Raw genomic sequence first — 20,737 nt, 5'->3', positions numbered from 1 at the left:
CCCTTCTCTATTTTCCTCTCCTCATCTGCTTTTCAAAGTGAGGAAGTGAGTTCCCGCAGATAGCATCAACAAGACTAGTTCTAACTAAGCTGATAAGTATACTTATAATGGGGTAAAACTTCAAATAGTGGGGGTAATTTCTAATTGATAAATTGATTTTATTGAGTTTAATGGGTACACTAATTTATGATAGATAATTTTTTTAAAAATTACTAATATCCTAAATATGAAGACTGACCATATTTTGCTTACACAAAATCACTTATTTCACATGGATAACTGAGGCATGGATTCTGCAACGGGGACAACATACATTTTTATTATTACCTGCTTGCATTTCCCTTAAAATTACTAGGGGTAATTAGCACACACCACATCCTTGAGACTGTTCATAATAACAGAATGCCTAAAGTTGGGTCGTCCTCAACCCAAGGAACACCTGTCTATGCAAAACAAATATGAACTTGGCTCACCTGGACTGGATTAGCTTCTACCTTCTGGGTCTCAAAAGTGTATATCACCCACATTGTTACATTGCAAATGAGCAGGAATGTGACCACCTGTCTGCCTGGTTTGCTACGGTCATGCTCTGGAAGGTGGACACGTCGTCGACCAACATCCGCAATAAATAGAAGCTGTAGCACTACCTGCAATGTGACATGAATAAAGAAAAACCATGAATAACACATTACCTTCTTCATATATCCATTCAGATTGAATTGGAAGTGAAAATTCTCAATATGACCACTTAATTACGCACATGTGCTGGCAATAATTTTTGTAATAAGGAATCAGGAAAAAGCATTAACATGACACACCTGCATGCATGTCTGCCTGGGTGTGTTAATGTGATTGCAGTGTATAATGGGTGCATGCATTTATACACCTATAAACAAGGCAGCTTTCCTTTTAATGCTGCTCACTGAAACACCTGAACCTCACTTTTAGATGTTGTAAAACACTGTACTCACTCATATCAGGGTAACTTGTTAAAAAATAAAAATTGACAAATTAAGGCTAACCAAAGCAAAGGAATGTTGTAATGATAGAAATATTGAACATCCACATCCACTACTATGAACTGTGGTATTCAAGGTGGTATTCCCTTTAGTAGCTGTAAATGTCTGTCTGATACACACTGACATTTTATGAATGTTCACTTTATGGCATATTTCTTTTTATGTCATTGAGAGATGCTGTGACATTTATATGGCTAAATTTAAAGCTCAATTGAGCATCATTACCATTGTATTTATTTCTTATATTTAAAAAAAATTTCAAATCAATTTAGATCACAATCTATTTTCTCATTTTACCGAGTTGGGTTCCTAAAGCATGCAGTTAAAAAGGCATTGTCACAAAAATAAAATTTCACACATTTTATGATGCCACCTTTATCACCAATACATCTTTTGTGGAATGTCTATTTCGTCTGAGAGATTTAGTAATCATGTGAACAAAATGTCATGAGCACCAGTGTTTTTTTAAAAAACATGCTGATAAAAGGCAAACTTTAACTGAAGAACAGTGTAAACTTATGCGCAAAGTGTATGAGAGTCCTCATATGAAACATAAAAACCTATTGGCAAAAAGGTGGCAGTTCCTCTGGCCATAAATGTTAGATAACACTCATTAATGAGGTAAAAACATCCACATTTTGTACATCTGCATAATCCCTTAGTATTTTTCCTTTTTAACTTAAAAAACATGTCAATTTTTACGAATTAAAAATTACCAATTTTCCACTGATTTTTGCAACAAAATTAATAATTATTCAGTTATATTTCTTTGGACTAAATTCGTTCATGACATTAATTAGTTTCTGTAACTGCAGTATTTTAAGTGCCATACGCTGCATAAACTTGTTGGACCAAGATACCAAAAGCTGACTTGAATTATCACCCAAGTAGTTGGGAACATACCTGTACAACTGAAAGTATTCCAGTAATCATCACCAATAAGTTGGGCTCATGAGTATAGGCAGCAAGTGATCCAGCAATTATGCTGAACACAGCATATACAAAAAGACCAAATGCAGAAACACGAAGCAGAATATCATTCAATGTTCCCTGGCTTCCTTCATCAACACCTGAGTGAAACTTCAGGCTCTGCACTCTGCAAATTCAACAAAAAAATTAAATATGTTCACAGGGTAACCTTCGGCAATGGTCATGCAAACTCTTTCAATCATAATATCACAGAAAAAACAGGAATGTATGTTCTTCAAGTTTGAGTTATTCTCCCAATTGGATAATTTGTTTAATTCTCACAGATCTCCTCAAAAACATAATGCACATTTAAGTTCAATTTACATTCCTGAAACTCAGGAATATAAGTTGATCAATATGAAATCTCATCACCAACAAAAAATGGCATTCTGATTTTTATTGTATTTTTTCTTATGCTTCTTTCATTTCTTTTCCTAAAAGTACGTTTTAAAGTTATAATATGCTCATATGTTCATTGAATTTTGTTTTTTTTATCTGTTATTGTGGTGTATGTCAATTAATTTTTTAGATCAGAATATTTATACTGACTAGCAGTAATTTGAACTATGAGAAACACTACCATTTTTGTATTTACTTTTGTGGTATGTTTTTTAATGCACATTTATTGCAACTGGTAGCAAAAATGAAGTGCTGTTTATACTATTTATTTATTCTAATACTGTGAGATATTTCATTTATGTGAAACAAAATTTAAAAATATTTTTCTCTCAACATCAATTTAACATATTTTTTACATATCAACAGCAATTTTACTTTTTCCAAAGCTTTAAAGGAAGAACACATGCACTTCCAATAAAAATATTAAATTCAACCATATCACATAAGCATTCAATGATACATGGAGAAGAAAAATCCAGACACAAACCTTATGAAACCAATCAGAATGGCAAGGATACTGAGTGCCATGACTCCACAGTGGGAGACATCTGCCAGATAAATGGCCAGCAGGCCAAGGTCTGGGTGGCGGATCAGCACGAAGAACAGAATGAGGCAAATGAGGGAGGCGACCAAGAGCAGGAGTCCAAAGAAGAGCCCCTTGCTGGCACCCACACAGTCTACCCGGCTCCCTGGCATCATCCCACCGTGGCGAGTCACCACACGACCACCAGTGCGCCCCTGGGCAGCCAACACCCCCAGGGCTATGCGTCTCTCCATCAAGGCTGCCTCTTCTTCCTCCTCCTCTTCTAGCACATACCTGCAATATCCCATCAAATGAACATCCACAGTTGACATTTCTGATCGTGAGGCCATGAATCATAATAATGCTAACAGATTAGAATGCTAAGGGTTTGTTTCAATGACTGAACATCCAGAATTTCTACAGAAGGGTCTGTTTAATAAGGTGCTCATACATATTAAATAGGGGCATGGCAGTCCAGTGAGTGGAGTGTTCAGTTACCAACTGGAGGACCCAGGTTTACATCTGAATGAAGGAACACTCAACTGACACCCAAGATGTATGATTTTTCAGATTCCAGGGGCTCCATTTCTCAAAGTTAAACGAATAACAGATCCTCGGAAAACAACCTTAAACATTTGATTTCACAACCTGTGCAGTGTAGGCAAGTTACAAGTGCTCTGCCATAGCAAACTGACTGTGAAAATTACAAGGACTTGGGAAGCACAGGTACTGCAACTGGTCTCCCTAATGTTATATGTGAATTTTACATACAGTAGTAAGCAAGTTTAAAACTATAAATTTACTAATATATCTTTTCTTCAACATGTTATCATTTCTACAAAATATTAGGCATGTATAATCACACTTGCATGCATAATGTTTTTGATAACCACAAGTTACATTTGAGCATAATTAACAAAAAAAGCCTATTTTTTTAACAATGGTTTGGATCCAATGGAAGCCAATTGTACCTTCCCTAATGGATACTGATTGATGCCAATAATATAGTTCCCTCACACTTTGGAAAACACTGCATTTATGTACTTCTGCAGTGATTTAATTCTTATGATCACAAACTGTTCAAGGGATTTATTGATAAATTAAATAGATCACTGCAGTTACCATAGCGGGTGAAATAATAGAAATCATCACTGCCATGTGACATAGCATAGCTTAATTCACACTTGCCTTGGGCTCCAACCGATGTGTGACCACATGACGTAGACAACAGCAGCACCAATCAGGCTGTACTCAATGATGAAGGGGAAGAGATAGGGGGCTGAATCCTGCACTATCGTCCCCATGATGTTCACACGGCCACAGGAGTAGTTACCCTCGACATTGGCCTCATACAGCATTCCAGCTGGGCCTGTGGTGCCTGGCATCACCGAGGAGGAGGAGGAGGAGGCCGAAGTGGAGAATGGCAGGATCTCAGCTGCTACAGCAGCCAGCGAGGGGACAGCGGGCAGTATGGTGGAGGAAGGAGAATGGGTGGTGGTAGTGGTTGGATATGGGGTTGTGGTTGTGGTCGTGGGGGGGCTGAAGGTTGAGGCATTGAGAATGGCTGAGGAGGCGTTGAAAACGGGCGACTCATTTCGGAAGAAGTCGAACGGGTCGACGGTGGCGGTGGTGGTGGTGGGGGAGTCTGTGGTGGTCGTGGTGGGTGGCAGAGTGGTGGACGTTTGGGAGTGCAGATCTGGGTACGCGGGGAAGTGATGGTACCAGGAGGATATGTTGTTGCCTGCAGTTGGGAGAGGGCATGCAACAGGTCGGCATTTTTCCCACAATGTTTAATAGCTGACAGAGATCACAAGTAAAGCAGGTAGGGGGGGGACTTCCTCTACAATGGTCTATCTAGGGCACTCTCAAAAAGATAAAAGAGGCACAAAGTACAGTTATAGAGGGCAAAGGGAGCACAGGTTTACTGGTGAAACGAGTGTTGACTGTTCTCAAAACTTGAAATAACTCGGTGAATGAGTTCCAAAGTTGAAGCCACAGAAACAATTTATCACTACAATTTTCTTCATCAAGTTTGCAGTGAATATACTTATACGTATTTGTAATGGCTCTAAATAAGATTTTATCAATCGAGTATTGTTTAGATGTGATTACATTATGCTATTTTAATAAATTTCATGCTTTGGACACCAATATGAGTCCTAAATTATTTTAACCATTTAAATGGGGCCCTCATTAAAAAGTAATACAGCAACAGGGAAAGATTCCCTTAAGCATATGCTTTAAATAAGTGCAAATGCAATTACACAGACACAGTTAAATGACCTAACGCAAACATTTTTACGATAAAAAATTATTTCATTGAAGAATATATGTGCTTGACTTCTTCAAATCAATCTTTGAGCTGATGACTGAGGCTAGATGTATTCTCCTGATTCTTATCAAACCTCTTTGGAATGCAAAAATAGGACAATGAATCTACATATCACCACAGTTAATGTAAAATTAAAATGATTCCATTAATTTCAATGATATCTATTGAACCATTTATAGACAACATATGCAAACGTATTTCAGTACACTGAGCTCTCTTTACCTTCAATAAATGCACTTTCAAGAAAGAAGGGAAAAGAAGTTAAAGAAGCAGACACAGAAGTAAAAGAAAAGAGACTTGAAATTATATACATGATGCCCAATCTTTTAAAAAAAGGTTCCCAAGATTTTCATTGACAGATAAACACCCAAAGTGCTCCTATTATTTGAACAGAATTAGAGTTCAGAATGACTTTAGTAATTTGAAAGGTGCATGCAATTATTAATTTATATGAGACCAAAAAATTGTATGAAAATCAAATAAATATAATTAACTTAGCCTAAGTAAATATTCAGATTCAATTAATAGTGGTGAGTCACAATGAATTTCAAAAAAATCCTGTTTAGAATAAAAAACTTGTAAAAACTTCTAATTCGCTATGACACAGAGACATAATTTTTCTAGGGAAAAATCTATTTACAATTTTATTTTCACTATAGTCTCAAACAATTATTTAAAGTTGTGAGCTAAGCTAGAATTTTTAACTGAAAATTTTCATGTAATCCATGCTGCAAAAATTACATACTATACATGATTATCATTCTAACTTTTGGCAAAAAATCTATCTTTTTATGAAAGTTCAAATATTCAATCCTAGGCAACTGCTTCTAAATTGAATGGCTGCAGAGGGTTTACGCAGACCAAAAATATCAATTAGGGTATATATTTTATCAGTGCAATTAAGATTTAACAGGTACTACTCAAGAAAATAGCCTTCTACAAAGGCTACACAGAATATGTCAAGGAATACAAAGAATATGTCAAGGGCGACCTTTTATAAATTAAGGAACATAAAAGTGTGTACTTATAATGTGATGCATGGTGGCACTTGCAGGTGTTACATACTGTCATGAGAAAAAATTAAAAGTTCTCCAATTTTAGCAAAGTAGTGTCATGCCAAGGAAATGCTAATTGATGCTACAAACTCAGAAAATTGGTGTTCTTTTATCCCCTCCCAAGAGTATTGTGACTTAACTCATTAAGACAAGCAAGACTTCAATTAATTAGCAATCTTTATACAGCCAAGAATATGAACAAAAACAAATTAACGACACAAAAGACAAGCAGTGTGCCTCAAAATAATTCAAAATGAAATTCTCGGTCATCATATTTCCTATTTATGAGTGCCCAGTCAAAGGTTATTATCTGACTGCACAGATTAATCACGCTCAAGTTTGTCGAATAAATAGATTAAAACAAAATGAAAATAGACCAAAATCAAAGCATTTACATAGTCAGTCTTAAAAAAATGTTGATGAGAATGTCAGGTAGTGTATTAACTTTTGAAACTAGAGGACCCTTTCTTCAAATACTTGGAGAATGATTTGGTGATAACCTGCAGAATTTACAATATCTTCGAAAATAAAACTTAGGTTGATCATTGATGCAATAATGCAACAATGGATATGATACACAGTAGACTCTTGTTAGGGCTTTGCTGAAGGGACCTAAAATTCTTGAGTACATATACTAACCAAAAGAACATGCAAACCAGGTCCATGTTCAATGGCAAGTTGCATTGGTAATATAGGGAGCATAACTCAAGGGAAGGTAAATAAGGCAATTGATTTATACACTCTGAAATTTTTGCATTTAAATGCATATTAGCAGATGACTCAGTCAAAAAGTTACTGTTGCTGCATCTCCCACAGTTTCTTGGAATTTTAAGGGAAGGTAATTGATGATGTGGAAACTTAGTACTATTCACTCTGAGGATGGCTGGTAGTAACATACAGAGAAGCCATCCATCTGGTCGATTATGAAATCTGTATAATGCATTTTGCATAAATACTTTCTCAATGGCTACAATATTGATACTTTCTAAGTCACTGCTTCAATAACTATGCAGCACATTTTATGCATTAATGAATTCCATTACTTTTATTCTGTCCAGCTATTATGTCTTGGAGGTCCTGATAATATTTTGTTCTTATAAGTACAAAAAAAATTTCTTGGAAAAGAAAAGATAAAAATCATATAGAAAGATAATTTTTTACTATTATGGCTTTCAAAATGCTAAATGCACATCGACAGATATCCAAAAAACATTGCTGAAGAAATTTCACTTTACATCACACATTCAGCATTGAGAGCAAATTCTGAGAGGCAATGAAACTTCCTGCAACTCCTGTATTTGGAATAAAAATTAACAAATCTGTCAAACTGGAATATTTAATATTTTATAATGCTGGGAATAACCACTTCTACATTTCAAATAAGGTTTTTATTTCACTTTTCAGATAAAATGTTGTTTTTCTTATGTTGAAATTTGTCTTTTAACAATACATTTCTCCCTGGTTGACATCATAGCACTTGTCTCGCTCCTAAGAACATTAAGTACCAGCAATCACATATGTGATAACCTGGCCACCAAAATTTTCAAAACAAGCATCAATATAAATACATACGTAATGGGATGACAATGAAAAATAAAATACGCCATCTGATATTCATGATCATCGCTTTTTAACAACATACCAAAAGAAATTTTTTAAACCCTTTATTCCAATGAAATATTTTAAAAGAAATTTTTATCACTTTACGCATGAAAGTCTCTTTTTACTAATACTTTTCATTGTTTTAATTCAGGGTTTTCTATTTATGAATAGCCAGATACAAATTTAGGTCATTAGTTGATCGCAAAGAAAACATGTTAATCATAATTATTTATGAGGGCTGGGCCTCAGAACTGAAAAAACTGCTCACCAGTAAAACTAAATACCAACATATGTCCTAATGAGAGTCTACTATATATCAACTCGCAGTCCAAGAAATTGCTATTTCAGATGGACAATAACTGCAATATGACTCTATGCAGTTTTTCAAAACAATCCAATGATAGTTTAATGCATGACTTAAAAGTCACTATTTATAATGATGAGACAATTAACTAATTCACCAAAATATTAGTTGTTATTTGAAAGCTATTAAATCCAAATTAGTTGAAAGATAGGAAGTAATGTTTCAAGTAACCCAACATTTATACAGAAAATTCCATGTGATTTTTTTCAATAGGAGCCAGAAAATGTATTGCATCAGGGAGCCGACAAAATTGTAGCTGAATAATAAAGTTGATGGCATTAGGGACCAACTTGGTATATCAGTGATTATTTGTCTTCTTCAAACAAAAACAGAATCATGCATTTACTGCAGCTTTAAGTTAACCAGTGTGAAAGGAAGTGGTGTCCTTAAGTAATTAATTTGCCAAAAGGTATATGGGAGAAACTTTAAGGACTCTTAAAAAACTTCACTAGCATATTTACATGACAGCAGGTCATTAAGTGATTAATAAAACATTACAACGATGAATACATAGGTACCACAGTTGCTGGAGGAAGGGGTAATATCAAAGGATGAGATGCAGCGTCCTTGTATGCATGGAGACATTATTTACAGATAACTATGGAAATGCAGGGATAGTTTTACGCATAGGATATAAAATGTATATTGAAAAATGGCTTGAGGAGATATGTAGTTCCCATTAAATTTGGTAAATAATATGGGTTTTGGAAGGCTACCAATAAACTACAGTCTAATTAAACAGGTATACTTAAGAAATTGAGCTATGAAGTGCAAAATTAAAATAGGACTAGAAGAAGATGATACTTCATATGCTCCATGTTTTACTTTTAGTTAGGCAACAACAGAGAAGAGTGTGTGATGTGTAATGAAGATTTTAGGGTACTAACATTCATTAAGCAAGCTAACACCCACCACTTTTCATAGTGTTTCAGTTCAGTACTAAAGGCTTATAATATTAATTTAAACTGTTATTTTAATAATAAAGGTTTAACTCTCATTTCTCAATAATGACAATTAGCACACAGGTAATGACTACATATGCCAAGGTAGAAGCTGGCCTTTGTTGCTAAAATTGTTGCATATATTTAGAATAGTCTTTAAATTACTTACAATAATTGCAGGGTTGTACATTTTTATTTTCCTGCCATATTTGGTCTTGAATCTTTGGGCCTTACCTCTTACTGACACTTGAGCACCTCTCTCATGAAGTTAATCTGTGATCAATCACTGTATTCTATGACTGATCCCTCAATAATGAAGGTGAATTATGCACATACACATATGCCATTAAGTATGCAAAAACATATCAGAATTTATGCTAGATTAGAAGAGGATATCATCTTTCTTATATTTTGTCACTTGAGAATAGCTCTTAGTTATTAACCTAATTTTAAATGCTGGAAAATTTATACAGAAGGAACAGGATGTAAAAAATATTGATATAAATTTTATGCATTTATTCCACTTGGGTCAAAACTTCTAAATTGATTCTTTAATTATGCAAAAAGATTATTAGACCGATAGTTAGGTTGAGGGGCCAAATATTCACCTATGGTTACAACTTGAAAAGCTGATAAAGGTTCACTTGTACAGTAGCATATACAGTGTGCGCTAATTTTTACCACTCAATTGTCCATGCATCTATGATTTAGCAATGAGATATTTAGTTTTGATTGCATGATTTTTACTGCAAGAATTTAGATAAATTTATCCCAATTTTCATTATATTAAATTAAATGAGATTAGAGAATAGAATTTTGTTAAACTTGTAATTTCTCTTATTTAATGTGCAAAATTCAAAGCAAAGAGAATAATAAAATTCAACGCAATGTGAATTTTGTGAGCTTAAATACTATATACATATAGTGAGGGATGCCAACATTGGCAATCCTTGTGTGCATTCCAATTCCAGACCCTATCAGGTATAATATTATATAAAAACAACAAAGTCTGGGAAAGTACTGAGTACTCTCAGAGCAATCACCCTTCACCAAATGCCATCCAATCTGCCGATGGCTTGAGAAACTGATATCCCCATCTTACCGACATTCCTCCCAATAGCATCAGTCTGGTTGCGCTGATCAGTCAATGCCATGGCTATCCCAGGGGCAGCACCTGCAGGTGGACTCTGTGTCCATGGACCCTCAGCTGGTGGCTGTGTTGTGGTTGGCTCAGAAGATCCAGCACCCATTCTCAATGCAAGGAGACGCATTCCCTCTGAAATGAGTGAGAAATGTCAATTTTATCAACCTGTATTATGGTGATCATTAATACATCAGTTCATTTAAAAAACAAAAATATACAAATTAGTGAACAGCATACGGAATTTCTTTTAATACTTTAATTTAATTTCAAGCCTTTATAATTATAGATAACCTGATTTAGCTGCTTAACTTTTTCGTTCTTGATAAAATGTAGTTTATTTTCACACCAAAGAAATTAATCTAAAATTCAGTTTAACAAGTGAAGGCAGCACTAACGTAGACTTAAGGTTATCATGTAGACCTAGAGGTAACTCACCTTCTACTCAGCCAAACAGCCTAGAAAATTTATCAATACATTAATAAGAACTAAGTTTTTTTCCTTGCGGGAAATGTGATTTCCCTAAGAGTTTGAATATTGTCCACTTGAAATTTTCTTTAGTATACCTCATTCAAAAAATCAAATTGGGCATGTCACATATGCTAAAGTTTGGCAATGTGTGTAGGATAGTGAGAATATCAATTTAAAGAATGCAAAATAAAGTCAAGCTGAAATGTTTTCATAATATGCTTCCTGTTTTTCTTGCTCCAATATTGATTGCCGTATTCAAATACTGATTAAACTAAAACTAGAAAATTACAAAAGTTTTTAGTCATATCCAAACACCTACTTTTCACTTAACATCAACTTTGAAACTCTAAAAAATAATTTTTTGGTTTAACCATGTAATACCGCTGATGGGGCTTGGAAGGATGGATTACGTGATTCAAATCACAAATAACTTTGATTCAACCAAATAAGATATTTTGGCTTTCCTAAAATATGTATCCCTTCAGTCTAATTTAAAAAAAATCCTCATCAAAAGTTAGGCAACTGCTGTTATCACTTCCATCATACTAGAAAACATAATTTTCAAGTTTTGAATGTGGCTTAATTAGTCTTAATTTATAAACACCATTAAATGCATATTTCACAATTTGTCGGTTTAAGAAAATGACAAATAAGTTGCTCAAGGTTGGATAAGAAGAATCCCAAGGTTAAGACTACTTCTTATTTAATTCCTTGTGAAAAATTGTGTTAAACCATAGGTATAACATGAATCACAATTCTTTATTTGAAGAAAATTAAAAAAATAGACATGCCATGTTCCATATGAAGGTGACATTTTATTATATAGGTGATTTAATTCATAGTTATAACCTAAATTACAGCATACATATTCCTTTTAAAAAGGGTACCTTGCAATACTTAATCCCAAACATTGAAACTTGAAGTAATGAAAATAAAAACTTACCTAATATCATGAAATCTTCTGAATATCCATCACCATGCTTTATTTGGTACGTGGTAATCTCCTTCAGACTTTCCAGTACCAATGTGCGTATCCACACACATAAATTAGTGGCCACCACATGCATCAATCCAAAGCGGGCAACCACCTTGAACTTGTGAATATTCAGCTAGAGGTGAAGAATAGAAAACAATGAAAGGAGTGCTTGTAACAATAAGGCAGAGACAATTTTTAAAAGAACAAAATACAGCACATATCCAAAATGGCCCCAGACTATGGTATTGAAGAAGTTAAACTATCTCATTCCAGTTTACCAATTGCAAAAAATTATAGACTTTTTCATTATGTAATCCTGGAATAATTCGTTTTTCTTTAAATATTCCTTCATACAGTATGTTCGTTGTCATTTTAAATATATTTCATGAAAATTGAAAGCATCTATCTCCTCATATGCTAGCAAGAAAATGAATTGAGACAAAAAGCAATAGAATTTTTCCACTGAAGTTTACAAACAGGAAAATCCTACTTACTCGTGAGTTCATGAATATGAAGTACATCTGCATGAAAGTGAACACCATTTGTAAGACTGGGTTGACACCTCGCAATATTTGGTAACATGGTGATTCCACAGGCAGCTCAAAGAAAGCACCAAACTCCAATCCATTGTATATCATTGTACCAAGACCAAATGCTGAAAATTATTAGAAACCAAGGAATGAATGAGAGAAGTGCAGATTACTCATAAATATATTTTGCACAAACCTTGATCTTACACCCTTATAAGTTTTTGGAACTTCAATTTTGAAACCAAAATCTTAATTTTCATTGAATTTTGCCTTTTTTAACTAACTTAAAATTACCATAGTGTTAACTGAAACGTGTGGAAAATTAAACAAATAACTCCATCCAACTTAATTTAAGAGAAAAACTTCTCTTTTTACCTCGTCCTCAAGTTGATGTAGGACGACTCCCAGCTCAGGTTCTTACCGATAGCTCCGACACGGAGGAAAAAGCTCCCATGGCTCCGGTCGTTCTCCGAAGTCTTGCTCTTCCTCGGCAGCTCCAGGTTCCCGGCTTCCATCGCCACCAACCCTGTGAGCTTCTCCGTCGGAGGGCTGTCCACGTTGACCTGACCGCCTCCGCCACCCCCGTCGTTGAGGTTGACGTCCTTGCCATTTTTCTTCTCCGCGGGGAATAAAGACTGAAATTGTGGGGACTGGCTCGTCAAAACGATACGGAGCATGGGGCCATCTCCTCTGCGGGGGGCACCAGGGAACCGGCGCGTACCGGAAAGCCTTTTCCGAGTGCGAATTTTCCCTCTCGCGGGGGAGTTCGACTGTCACTCCCCATGAGGTGTCCAAAAAGTCGTAGGCAAGGATACTTGGAGGGAGTGTCACTCGTGGCAAAACGGGGCCAATTTTTTCCAAACCGTGAGGATTCATTCGGTTCCACGTTAATACTTGAAGAGCATAGGCATTTAACATCATGGGCTGGATATTCGGCCATGAGTGTCGACATAGTGGAATTCAATAGAATCTTTCGATGAATTGGCTTGAACAAGTGGTGTAGCGTTCGAGGAATGTTGTAAGGTGAGGTAAAATGAAAAAACTCACTCGGAGGTAATATCTCATTTTGCGCGTCTGGTTGTATTGGAAACTGACATAGCAATTACCTCCATTTCAAATTAACTAGTTACAATGGCGTAATCTTTTTATGCCCAAGGATTGAATGAAAAAATAATGAAAATATTAAATGAAGTAATGGGCCACGAAAGATGGTACATTTTCTAAGAAAAAGATTCTTGGCAGTGATTTAAAAACTAGCAAGTACTCGAGAATTTGGAGCAGAATTCATTCGTAATTATGTTCAACTAAAACATAAATACAATATTATAAACATACTTTAGAATATGTATTATCACTTATAAATGACGTGCAAGTATTAAATACGTGTGGCCACTATCAAAAACAGTATTGATAACTACATGGTTTATTGAAGAAACCTTAGTCTCAGGCACGAAATTGTTTATATTGGCGATATTTTCCTAAAACAAGATCCATTCTTCAACCTCATATTTAAAATTTAAAGCACCACAAAAAAATTACATTAGGAAAATGTTGGAATGAAGAAAAACATGGTTTATAAAATTAACTCATTTTTATTTTACCATAATTATTTATGGAATCCAGAGATACTTATTCAATATTTTTCTACATAAAATATCTTAACTAAAGTCTTCTTTAATATGAATTGAAGTTTAAACTTATTTGAAAGGATTACAATTATCTCGAATAAAATATTTAAAAGCAAGACAAATATGAGCATTAGGAAATTTTTCATTCGATTTTTATGTGAATACTTAAAACACAAATTATTGTTTCTCGCATTCAAAAAGTGAATGGTGCGAAGCACTATGGCAACCCTTGACAAAATATTGAAGCAACAAAAAATTAGTGCAAGAGTTATTCATAAAAGGCAGGCCAATACAGTTAGTTCTATTTACTTGTTACTCGCTAACTTTGAAATATGACGTTCTAAGCTTTCACGCTGACTTTTTCTGGTAAGTAGTTGATCCATGAAAGTAAAACCCATTCTAATAGAATTTGTGTTTGGACCAACCTTGGTGAACTATAAAAACTAAGATCCATTTATTACTTGTTCACCATTACAATCCGAACTTGAAATTAATCGTAAAACCTAATGCTACCCAGCTATATGTCATTAAATTTGCATTAACGCTGATTACACTACTACACAGATTATAAATAGAAATGTTCAACAATTAATCACTACCAAATAGTAATCCTGTAGTATATGAGTATACCTGTATCAACTTTTGTTAATGGGAAATAAAACATCTAACTAAGAAACACAGATTTCTAAAGTTAAAAAGCCCCAATAAGTTACTACCTATGCAACACAATTGCATGAGGGCATATTGTTGCAAGTTTGCTTCAAAGTGGTTTATTCAAATGCAGTTCACATTAGCCTCGTGTCCATACATTCACAACAATCTTAAATCCAGAAAGTGATTCATATTAAGAAAGATTCAGCTGAAGGCATTTCTAACAAAAAGTCTAAGAATATAGAATTTAAGGATGGAAAAAAATCGTAGCTTATAGTTTTTTTGAGGAGGCGACCGACAGCTGAAGTCATTTGCGCCAAAGGGGATGGAAAGGAAAGGATGAAGGGTGGAGAGAAACCCGGCGTCGGCATTAGCCTACTCTTAACGAAAGGCGCCAAGGGGTCCCCAGTTTAACGTCCCATCCGACGGACGTCATACTCACTCTAAGTGCTCTCCACAAAGCACCTCAAGTAGGGATCGGGATACCACTGAAAAATATTTGTTGTCTCCAGGATTTGAACCCGGGCTCTCTCGGCGGGGAGCCAGTACGTCAGCCACCGCACTATTCCGATCCCCAAAAATATTGTAGAATGATTACGAACGACCACGTACTATTTTACCATATAGACCTTTCAAACTTTAACTCAAGTTATTGGTTACCTATGTAGTTTGGAAAAAATAGCAGTCAAAATAAGAAGGTAATTACTAATGAAAAATATTTTTCACCGTTAAGCGACCCAGGAGTGTAATTCGCACCAATAAACCTCCGAGGGAAAGACCTGAAACAACAACCTGCGGACGTTATTTAAGTACTTTTTTCTGACTGATAACTGAAAAACCATAAGGATTTCTCAAGAAAAATTGCATTAATTACATATATTTCTTTTGGAGAGGGAAACAAAAAAAAATTTCAAACTTTTGGAAAAGTAAAAAAAAAATCAACTAAATTTGTCGCATTAATTTGCACCGATTCACCAGAGTACACTTAGAAAGCATCATACTTGGGTGATTTGATCCTTTAGAATAGGACTGGTTTGTAATATCTTCATGATAAGTCCCAAAATTTTCGTCAAACAGCAAAATTTTCCTTATTTTATCCTTAAAAAACCCTTTTTGAAATAAAAAAGAATTTTATTGAAAGTGATAATGTAATGGGTAAAGCAATGGACTCTGAAAAATAAACCGCATGGACTAGAAGTTTTTAGCACTAAGATTTATCTCGTAGAAATAAATAGAAATAAGTTTTACTTTCTTCACGTGAAAAGAATAGAAAAAAGACAAATGACGGCAATGGAAACGGGTTTGAATCAATTAGTTTTGAAAAATTGACAAAAAGATTGACACGGATCGAAAACTAAAGGATTGTCTACCCAATACAGAAATTTAGAGAGAATGGAAGTGCCCGACTGAATACTCATTTGCTTATATTGATGCTCAAATATTTTGGGCTGGCTTAAAACAATAGAATGGCAGAAAATCGTGCTGTAACATCGTTCACCATTTAAGTTACCAGAGAATGTTTCATGGTAACAATGATGAGATATTTTACTCTTATTTAAATCTTTACATAAGCGTGCCATTTTCCCAGTAAAATAGAAACAGCATGAGTTGAGACATACAGTATTTGGTGACAGAATTACCTGATACAGAAATATCAGGACAAACTTCATAAATAACGTAGAGAATGGTTATGATGACAAGATAATGAAAAATTGGCAGACTGAAAGAGTATTTTACGTTCTGCAACTTCTTCAAATATTATTTGCATACTCTCAGTCATTTAAAATGAATGAGTAAAGTTATACTTTTCAATTAATAATACTTGTGACAAAAACTAAGACTTGACTATCCCATTCATATTTAAAATTGAATATATCCCCATTAGTTATTGACAGTCAGCGACCAATGCCATCCGAAGAGATAAAGCATTTAATAGTACTACCAAGATACAATCTTCCACTAGTAAATGACCCAGTGTTAGTACTTCATCTCTAGCCGAATGTAACCCTTGTTATTTCAATAAAAAGTGTCGTTTGCACCCCATCTTAGGGCTATTTCGGGTGTATTACTAGCATTATGGGAAATTCAACAAGGCACAAGGGACGCAGTTTTCAGGGGTATGCATAATTTATCCTTGGGCACGCCGTAGGGTGGGAAGAAGAGCACTTAAGCCCCTTTCGGAAAGGGAATGTTCGCACATGGCCAGACGGAACCAACTGCATCCCCATCTCCGCGAGGCGATGAAAGTAGCACCATTCCCAATGAATGGTTAGACGAAACATGCATCCCCGTTCGCCCACATCCCAGTCAAATAGTCAACGAGTTTCAGCGTCGAGCACGGCGAACGGGAAAAAAGGCGGATGTACCGAAACGCAGCTCGTTGCCCCTCGGCGCGCCGTGGTGGCTCGCGATAGTTATAAACCCAATCCATTTCTCATTCATTGTGCGGGAGTGAGCAAAAATATCATGCGGCGGATAACCCACGATCAGGAGACTAGAGAGAACTCGAGAAGTGACGGATGCAAATCTCGACCGATAGGAGAGGGAGACCCGAGGACACTGGGAATACTATTTAAAAAAAAAAGAAAGCCATAAGGGAACAAAGACTAACGACGAAGCAAGAAAAAGACGTGACACGCAAAAAAAAAACAAATTAAAGCAGACAGAAAAAAAAGCGTTGGGGACAGCGGCGTTATCGACCGAGCGCTGCACATACACACACATTCGCGCTCGTACACGCACGCTGCCACAGATTGGCACACAGACACAAGCACGCAGGCTGCACGGCAGGCAACGGGGATGGCAAAGATCGGGCGGAGAGGGGAGGGATGAGGGGAAGCGGCGATGCCGCCGTAGAACGCTACTACAAGACATGAGATTAAAATGGGAACTTTGACGAGAGAAATATTCAAGTGATAACAATAAAAAAATATACGACAGCGAAGGAGAGACTTGGAAGGAAGAGAGGAAGGAACAGAGAGGTTGTCAGCGTATTTGTATGTGGGTGGGGAGAGTCACAGGGAAGGGGGAGATGGGAAGGATTGAGGGAAGGGGAGGTAGGCGTCGCGCTGAAGCGTTAATTGCCCTCTCCCCCGCTCCATCTATGCGGCGCATGCATCGCGGAAACATTCCCTTTTTTTACGTTTCTTGTTTCCTCTCGAACCCCGACTCTGAGGCTTCCTCGTCACACCGCAGGATACTGTGGGGTGAGGGGGCGTCGAGGATGTAGTGGCGGGAGATAGGGGGGGGGGAGGAGGGTGGCAGAGGGATGGGAGGGAGTAGGAAAAGTCATTTCGAAGGATTTGACAGACTCTCTCGGATGAGCTCTCCAAGTATTTTGCACGGAGAGAGGAAGAGAGAGGGTGAGAGAGAGAGAGACAGGGCATCTCGCTTCCCTTTGTTTTTTCTTTCTATCCATTTTCTACTCTCGCGGACGAGAGTCGGAAAGTTCCGAGGGGAAAATGTCGGGAGGGGAAGTGGTAAAAACAACGAAGACTATTTTTATCACTTTTTTAAAGCTGATGGGACGAGTGAGCCTCTTGATGAAAAGTTGGGGAGTTCGCGTTAGTTTTATAGAGGTATCCCCGGCAGGGAATCTGACCGTAGAGGTAAGCCAAGAGCAAGGATTTTTTCAAAAATCTTTCATTATTTGACGCATCGAGTCACTTTCATGTGTATCAAATGCAGTTGACGCTAACGAAGCAGAAGCTTTCGATTGTTTCGCTGAAAGGAGTGAACCCCACTGAAAGTCTAAAAAAAAAGATCCTTGTGCCTCCTCGTGTGGCCCGACCCTGATCAATACCAAATCTACGCTCCATCATACATCTCTCACAATAGAAGTAATCGAATTCGAGAAAAAGCGGGCAGGTAAGAGAAGTAGATATTTCTACAGAAAGTTAGTAGATAGCGATAAGAGATTTTTATAATTTAGTAGCATTGAGAGGTCATCGTTGAAATGTTGAGCCAATTGAAAATACCGATAGATGTAAGAAAAAAAACAAGAAGCCCCGAATAACATGGATCCCTTCGAGACATCCAAAGCACTCTGAAAAGAGTGCGACGCATTTAAAATTAATTCCTCAGCATCCCGTGGTGTTAACCATTTATGAAACTGTCAGTTTTATTGCGTTTTATCACCAAAACCGATTAATTTACCGACGTCTCCTAAGGAGCGTGGACTAAGAGGAAACAAGAGTTTTAGTAAAAAAAATTAGCAGGCAGTTTAGTCTCCTGCTTTGGATGCAGACAGTTAAAAGAGGGGGCAACGATACATGCAAACCATTGGCGAGGAGCGGTGAACACCACCAAATCCTTCCTCCGTTCCTCGCCAAACTAGCTAACTAAAATGATCACAACTATCCTAACTACTGAGAGACACTGACTAAAGCGTAATACGTCTGGCACAACAGTAAGCAAGACGAGCACAGAGAGCGAGCCAACAGCACGCGATAGAAAGCGGCAGACGGGTCAAGTGAAAGGCTATGTCTGCAGTGGGGTGGGACGAGGGGTGTTTCTGGGGGACACGGCGAGGTGTGGGGGCGAGATAGGGGGGAGTCCCAAAGGGGGAAGGGATTCCGGGGGACCACGGTTGAAGACGTAGGCCTTCAAACATGCGCCAGGGACCGAAGTTGGACCTCGACCCCCCTTGGGTCCCATACGCGCTGTCCCCAATGTTTACAGTCCCGCGTTCTGCGAGCAATCCTTACGCTCGCCACGGAGCGAGGAGCGCCTTCCGATACACCTTTCATCGGTATCTCCACCCGGCATTACCCCTGGAAATTGGCTGCCGTTGAGGAACCCTCGAATTTACGCCGCTGGTAAGCATCCCTTACTTCGCCACCCGAACCGTTCTTTTAAAACTTGCGTGATCCTTTCTAAAGTGTTTACGGGAGTGGAATGGCTGTAGTAGTTGCGGCTATTTACGCAGTTCCTGGAGTGAAATGTCTTCCCTTCCTTGTTTTTCTGTTCAACTGTGGGTACGACTTCCAAGAAGGGTACGACTTTAAAAATTATGATTATGTTCAAACCTACAGTAACAGTTGTAGATACAAAATATTTTACGTTATCTTAATCTATTTATTGCAAACAAATATGACATGATTAAATACCATCTTAAGGAGAGCATGGGCTAAATACGATGATAAGCAAAATACTATCATGTTAATAAACACAACTAAAGAGAGTGAATAATAAAAGCTAAAATAATTTAATTAAAATGCTATTGCTAAACGTTCCATCTTTCGGTAAAATGGATTAGCCCGCAATCATGGCGTCGAAAATATTTTGCTCTCATTATTACACAAATGATAATTATATTCAAAGACCGTGGTGGCGTAATAATAAACCAAGACGCGATAGACTGTAGAGTTGAGTAAATTATATTAAATAGGTGTAATAATGAAATCCATGTTGAGCACCCATTGAAAAGGAACAATGGTACTAGGCCTGGAAATTTTAATACTACGACGGCGAATGAATATTTAAAACATCCACGGATTGAAGTCTCAAGTAGTAGTTTATTTTTTTGTGAAACTATTCTTTGCGATAAATAAATAAATAGAGGGCATTGCTTTTCGTCATTCGTTGGCCCGTCAAAAAATTAAATGGATTAAACATCCATTCAATTTTAAAATAAACTGTAAAATTAAATCGATAGGAATGAAACGCGCTGCCAAACATTCATTAATTTATGTATTAGTTGAAAGCAACGAAAACCCGATTCCTTAGCATGTGAACTCGCATTACTCCTAATAGTGTCGTTTCAAGCGAGCCATATCAACACCCAAACATTTATTTCTGCACTCGCGGTCCGTGGCGATGTAAGGATTGGAAATTCCCTCCAGGGCGTGGGGGGTAAGGACCCACCATCCCTCCGCTCCTCCAGAAATCACCTGGACACCCCTCATGCCTTCTCGTTCCCTTGAAGGGGCTTTCATTCCCTCCCCCACCCCCCGACTTGACACACCCGTACTCACCATCCTCTCGGCTTCGGCCTGCTTCTCGGCCGCCACCCGCTGCCTTTCCCTCAAGACGTCCTTCATCTTTCGTGGATACGCTTCCTGTTGCCGATACCCGCAACCCCCCACAAAACGACACCAAACGGTCAAGGGTCGTCAGGGAACGTCACAGCACCGGG

The 20,737-nt window shown here is 37.1% G+C and overlaps 1 protein-coding gene across 8 annotated transcripts in view; it reads right to left on the bottom strand.

Moving 5' to 3' along the window:
- LOC139698065 (proton channel OtopLc-like) overlaps nt 1-20,737 on the bottom strand; it is a 234,397-nt gene that overhangs the window by 4,133 nt on the left and 209,527 nt on the right. For 5 of the 8 annotated variants that reach the window (XM_071596941.1, XM_071596939.1, XM_071596940.1 and 2 more), the window contains 9 exons: nt 20,577-20,660; nt 12,744-12,957; nt 12,287-12,447; nt 11,760-11,925; nt 10,307-10,480; nt 4,099-4,651; nt 2,875-3,204; nt 1,923-2,115; nt 474-647 (listed from right to left, as the gene is read on the bottom strand). In XM_071596941.1, coding sequence (XP_071453042.1) covers nt 474-647; nt 1,923-2,115; nt 2,875-3,204; nt 4,099-4,651; nt 10,307-10,480; nt 11,760-11,925; nt 12,287-12,447; nt 12,744-12,957; nt 20,577-20,660 — 2,049 coding nt within the window. The remainder of the gene's footprint in view (nt 1-473; nt 648-1,922; nt 2,116-2,874; nt 3,205-4,098; nt 4,652-10,306; nt 10,481-11,759; nt 11,926-12,286; nt 12,448-12,743; nt 12,958-20,576; nt 20,661-20,737) is intronic. The other 3 variants (XM_071596942.1, XM_071596947.1, XM_071596943.1) reach the window with 3 other exon arrangements.

This window comes from Hetaerina americana, unplaced genomic scaffold, assembly GCF_022747635.1.
Source record: "Hetaerina americana unplaced genomic scaffold, ioHetAmer1.1.p SCAF_8, whole genome shotgun sequence".
Taxonomy (NCBI): domain Eukaryota; kingdom Metazoa; phylum Arthropoda; class Insecta; order Odonata; family Calopterygidae; genus Hetaerina; species Hetaerina americana.
The sequence above is the reverse complement of the archived record's forward strand: the minus strand, read 5'-3'. Positions and strand labels throughout refer to the sequence as shown.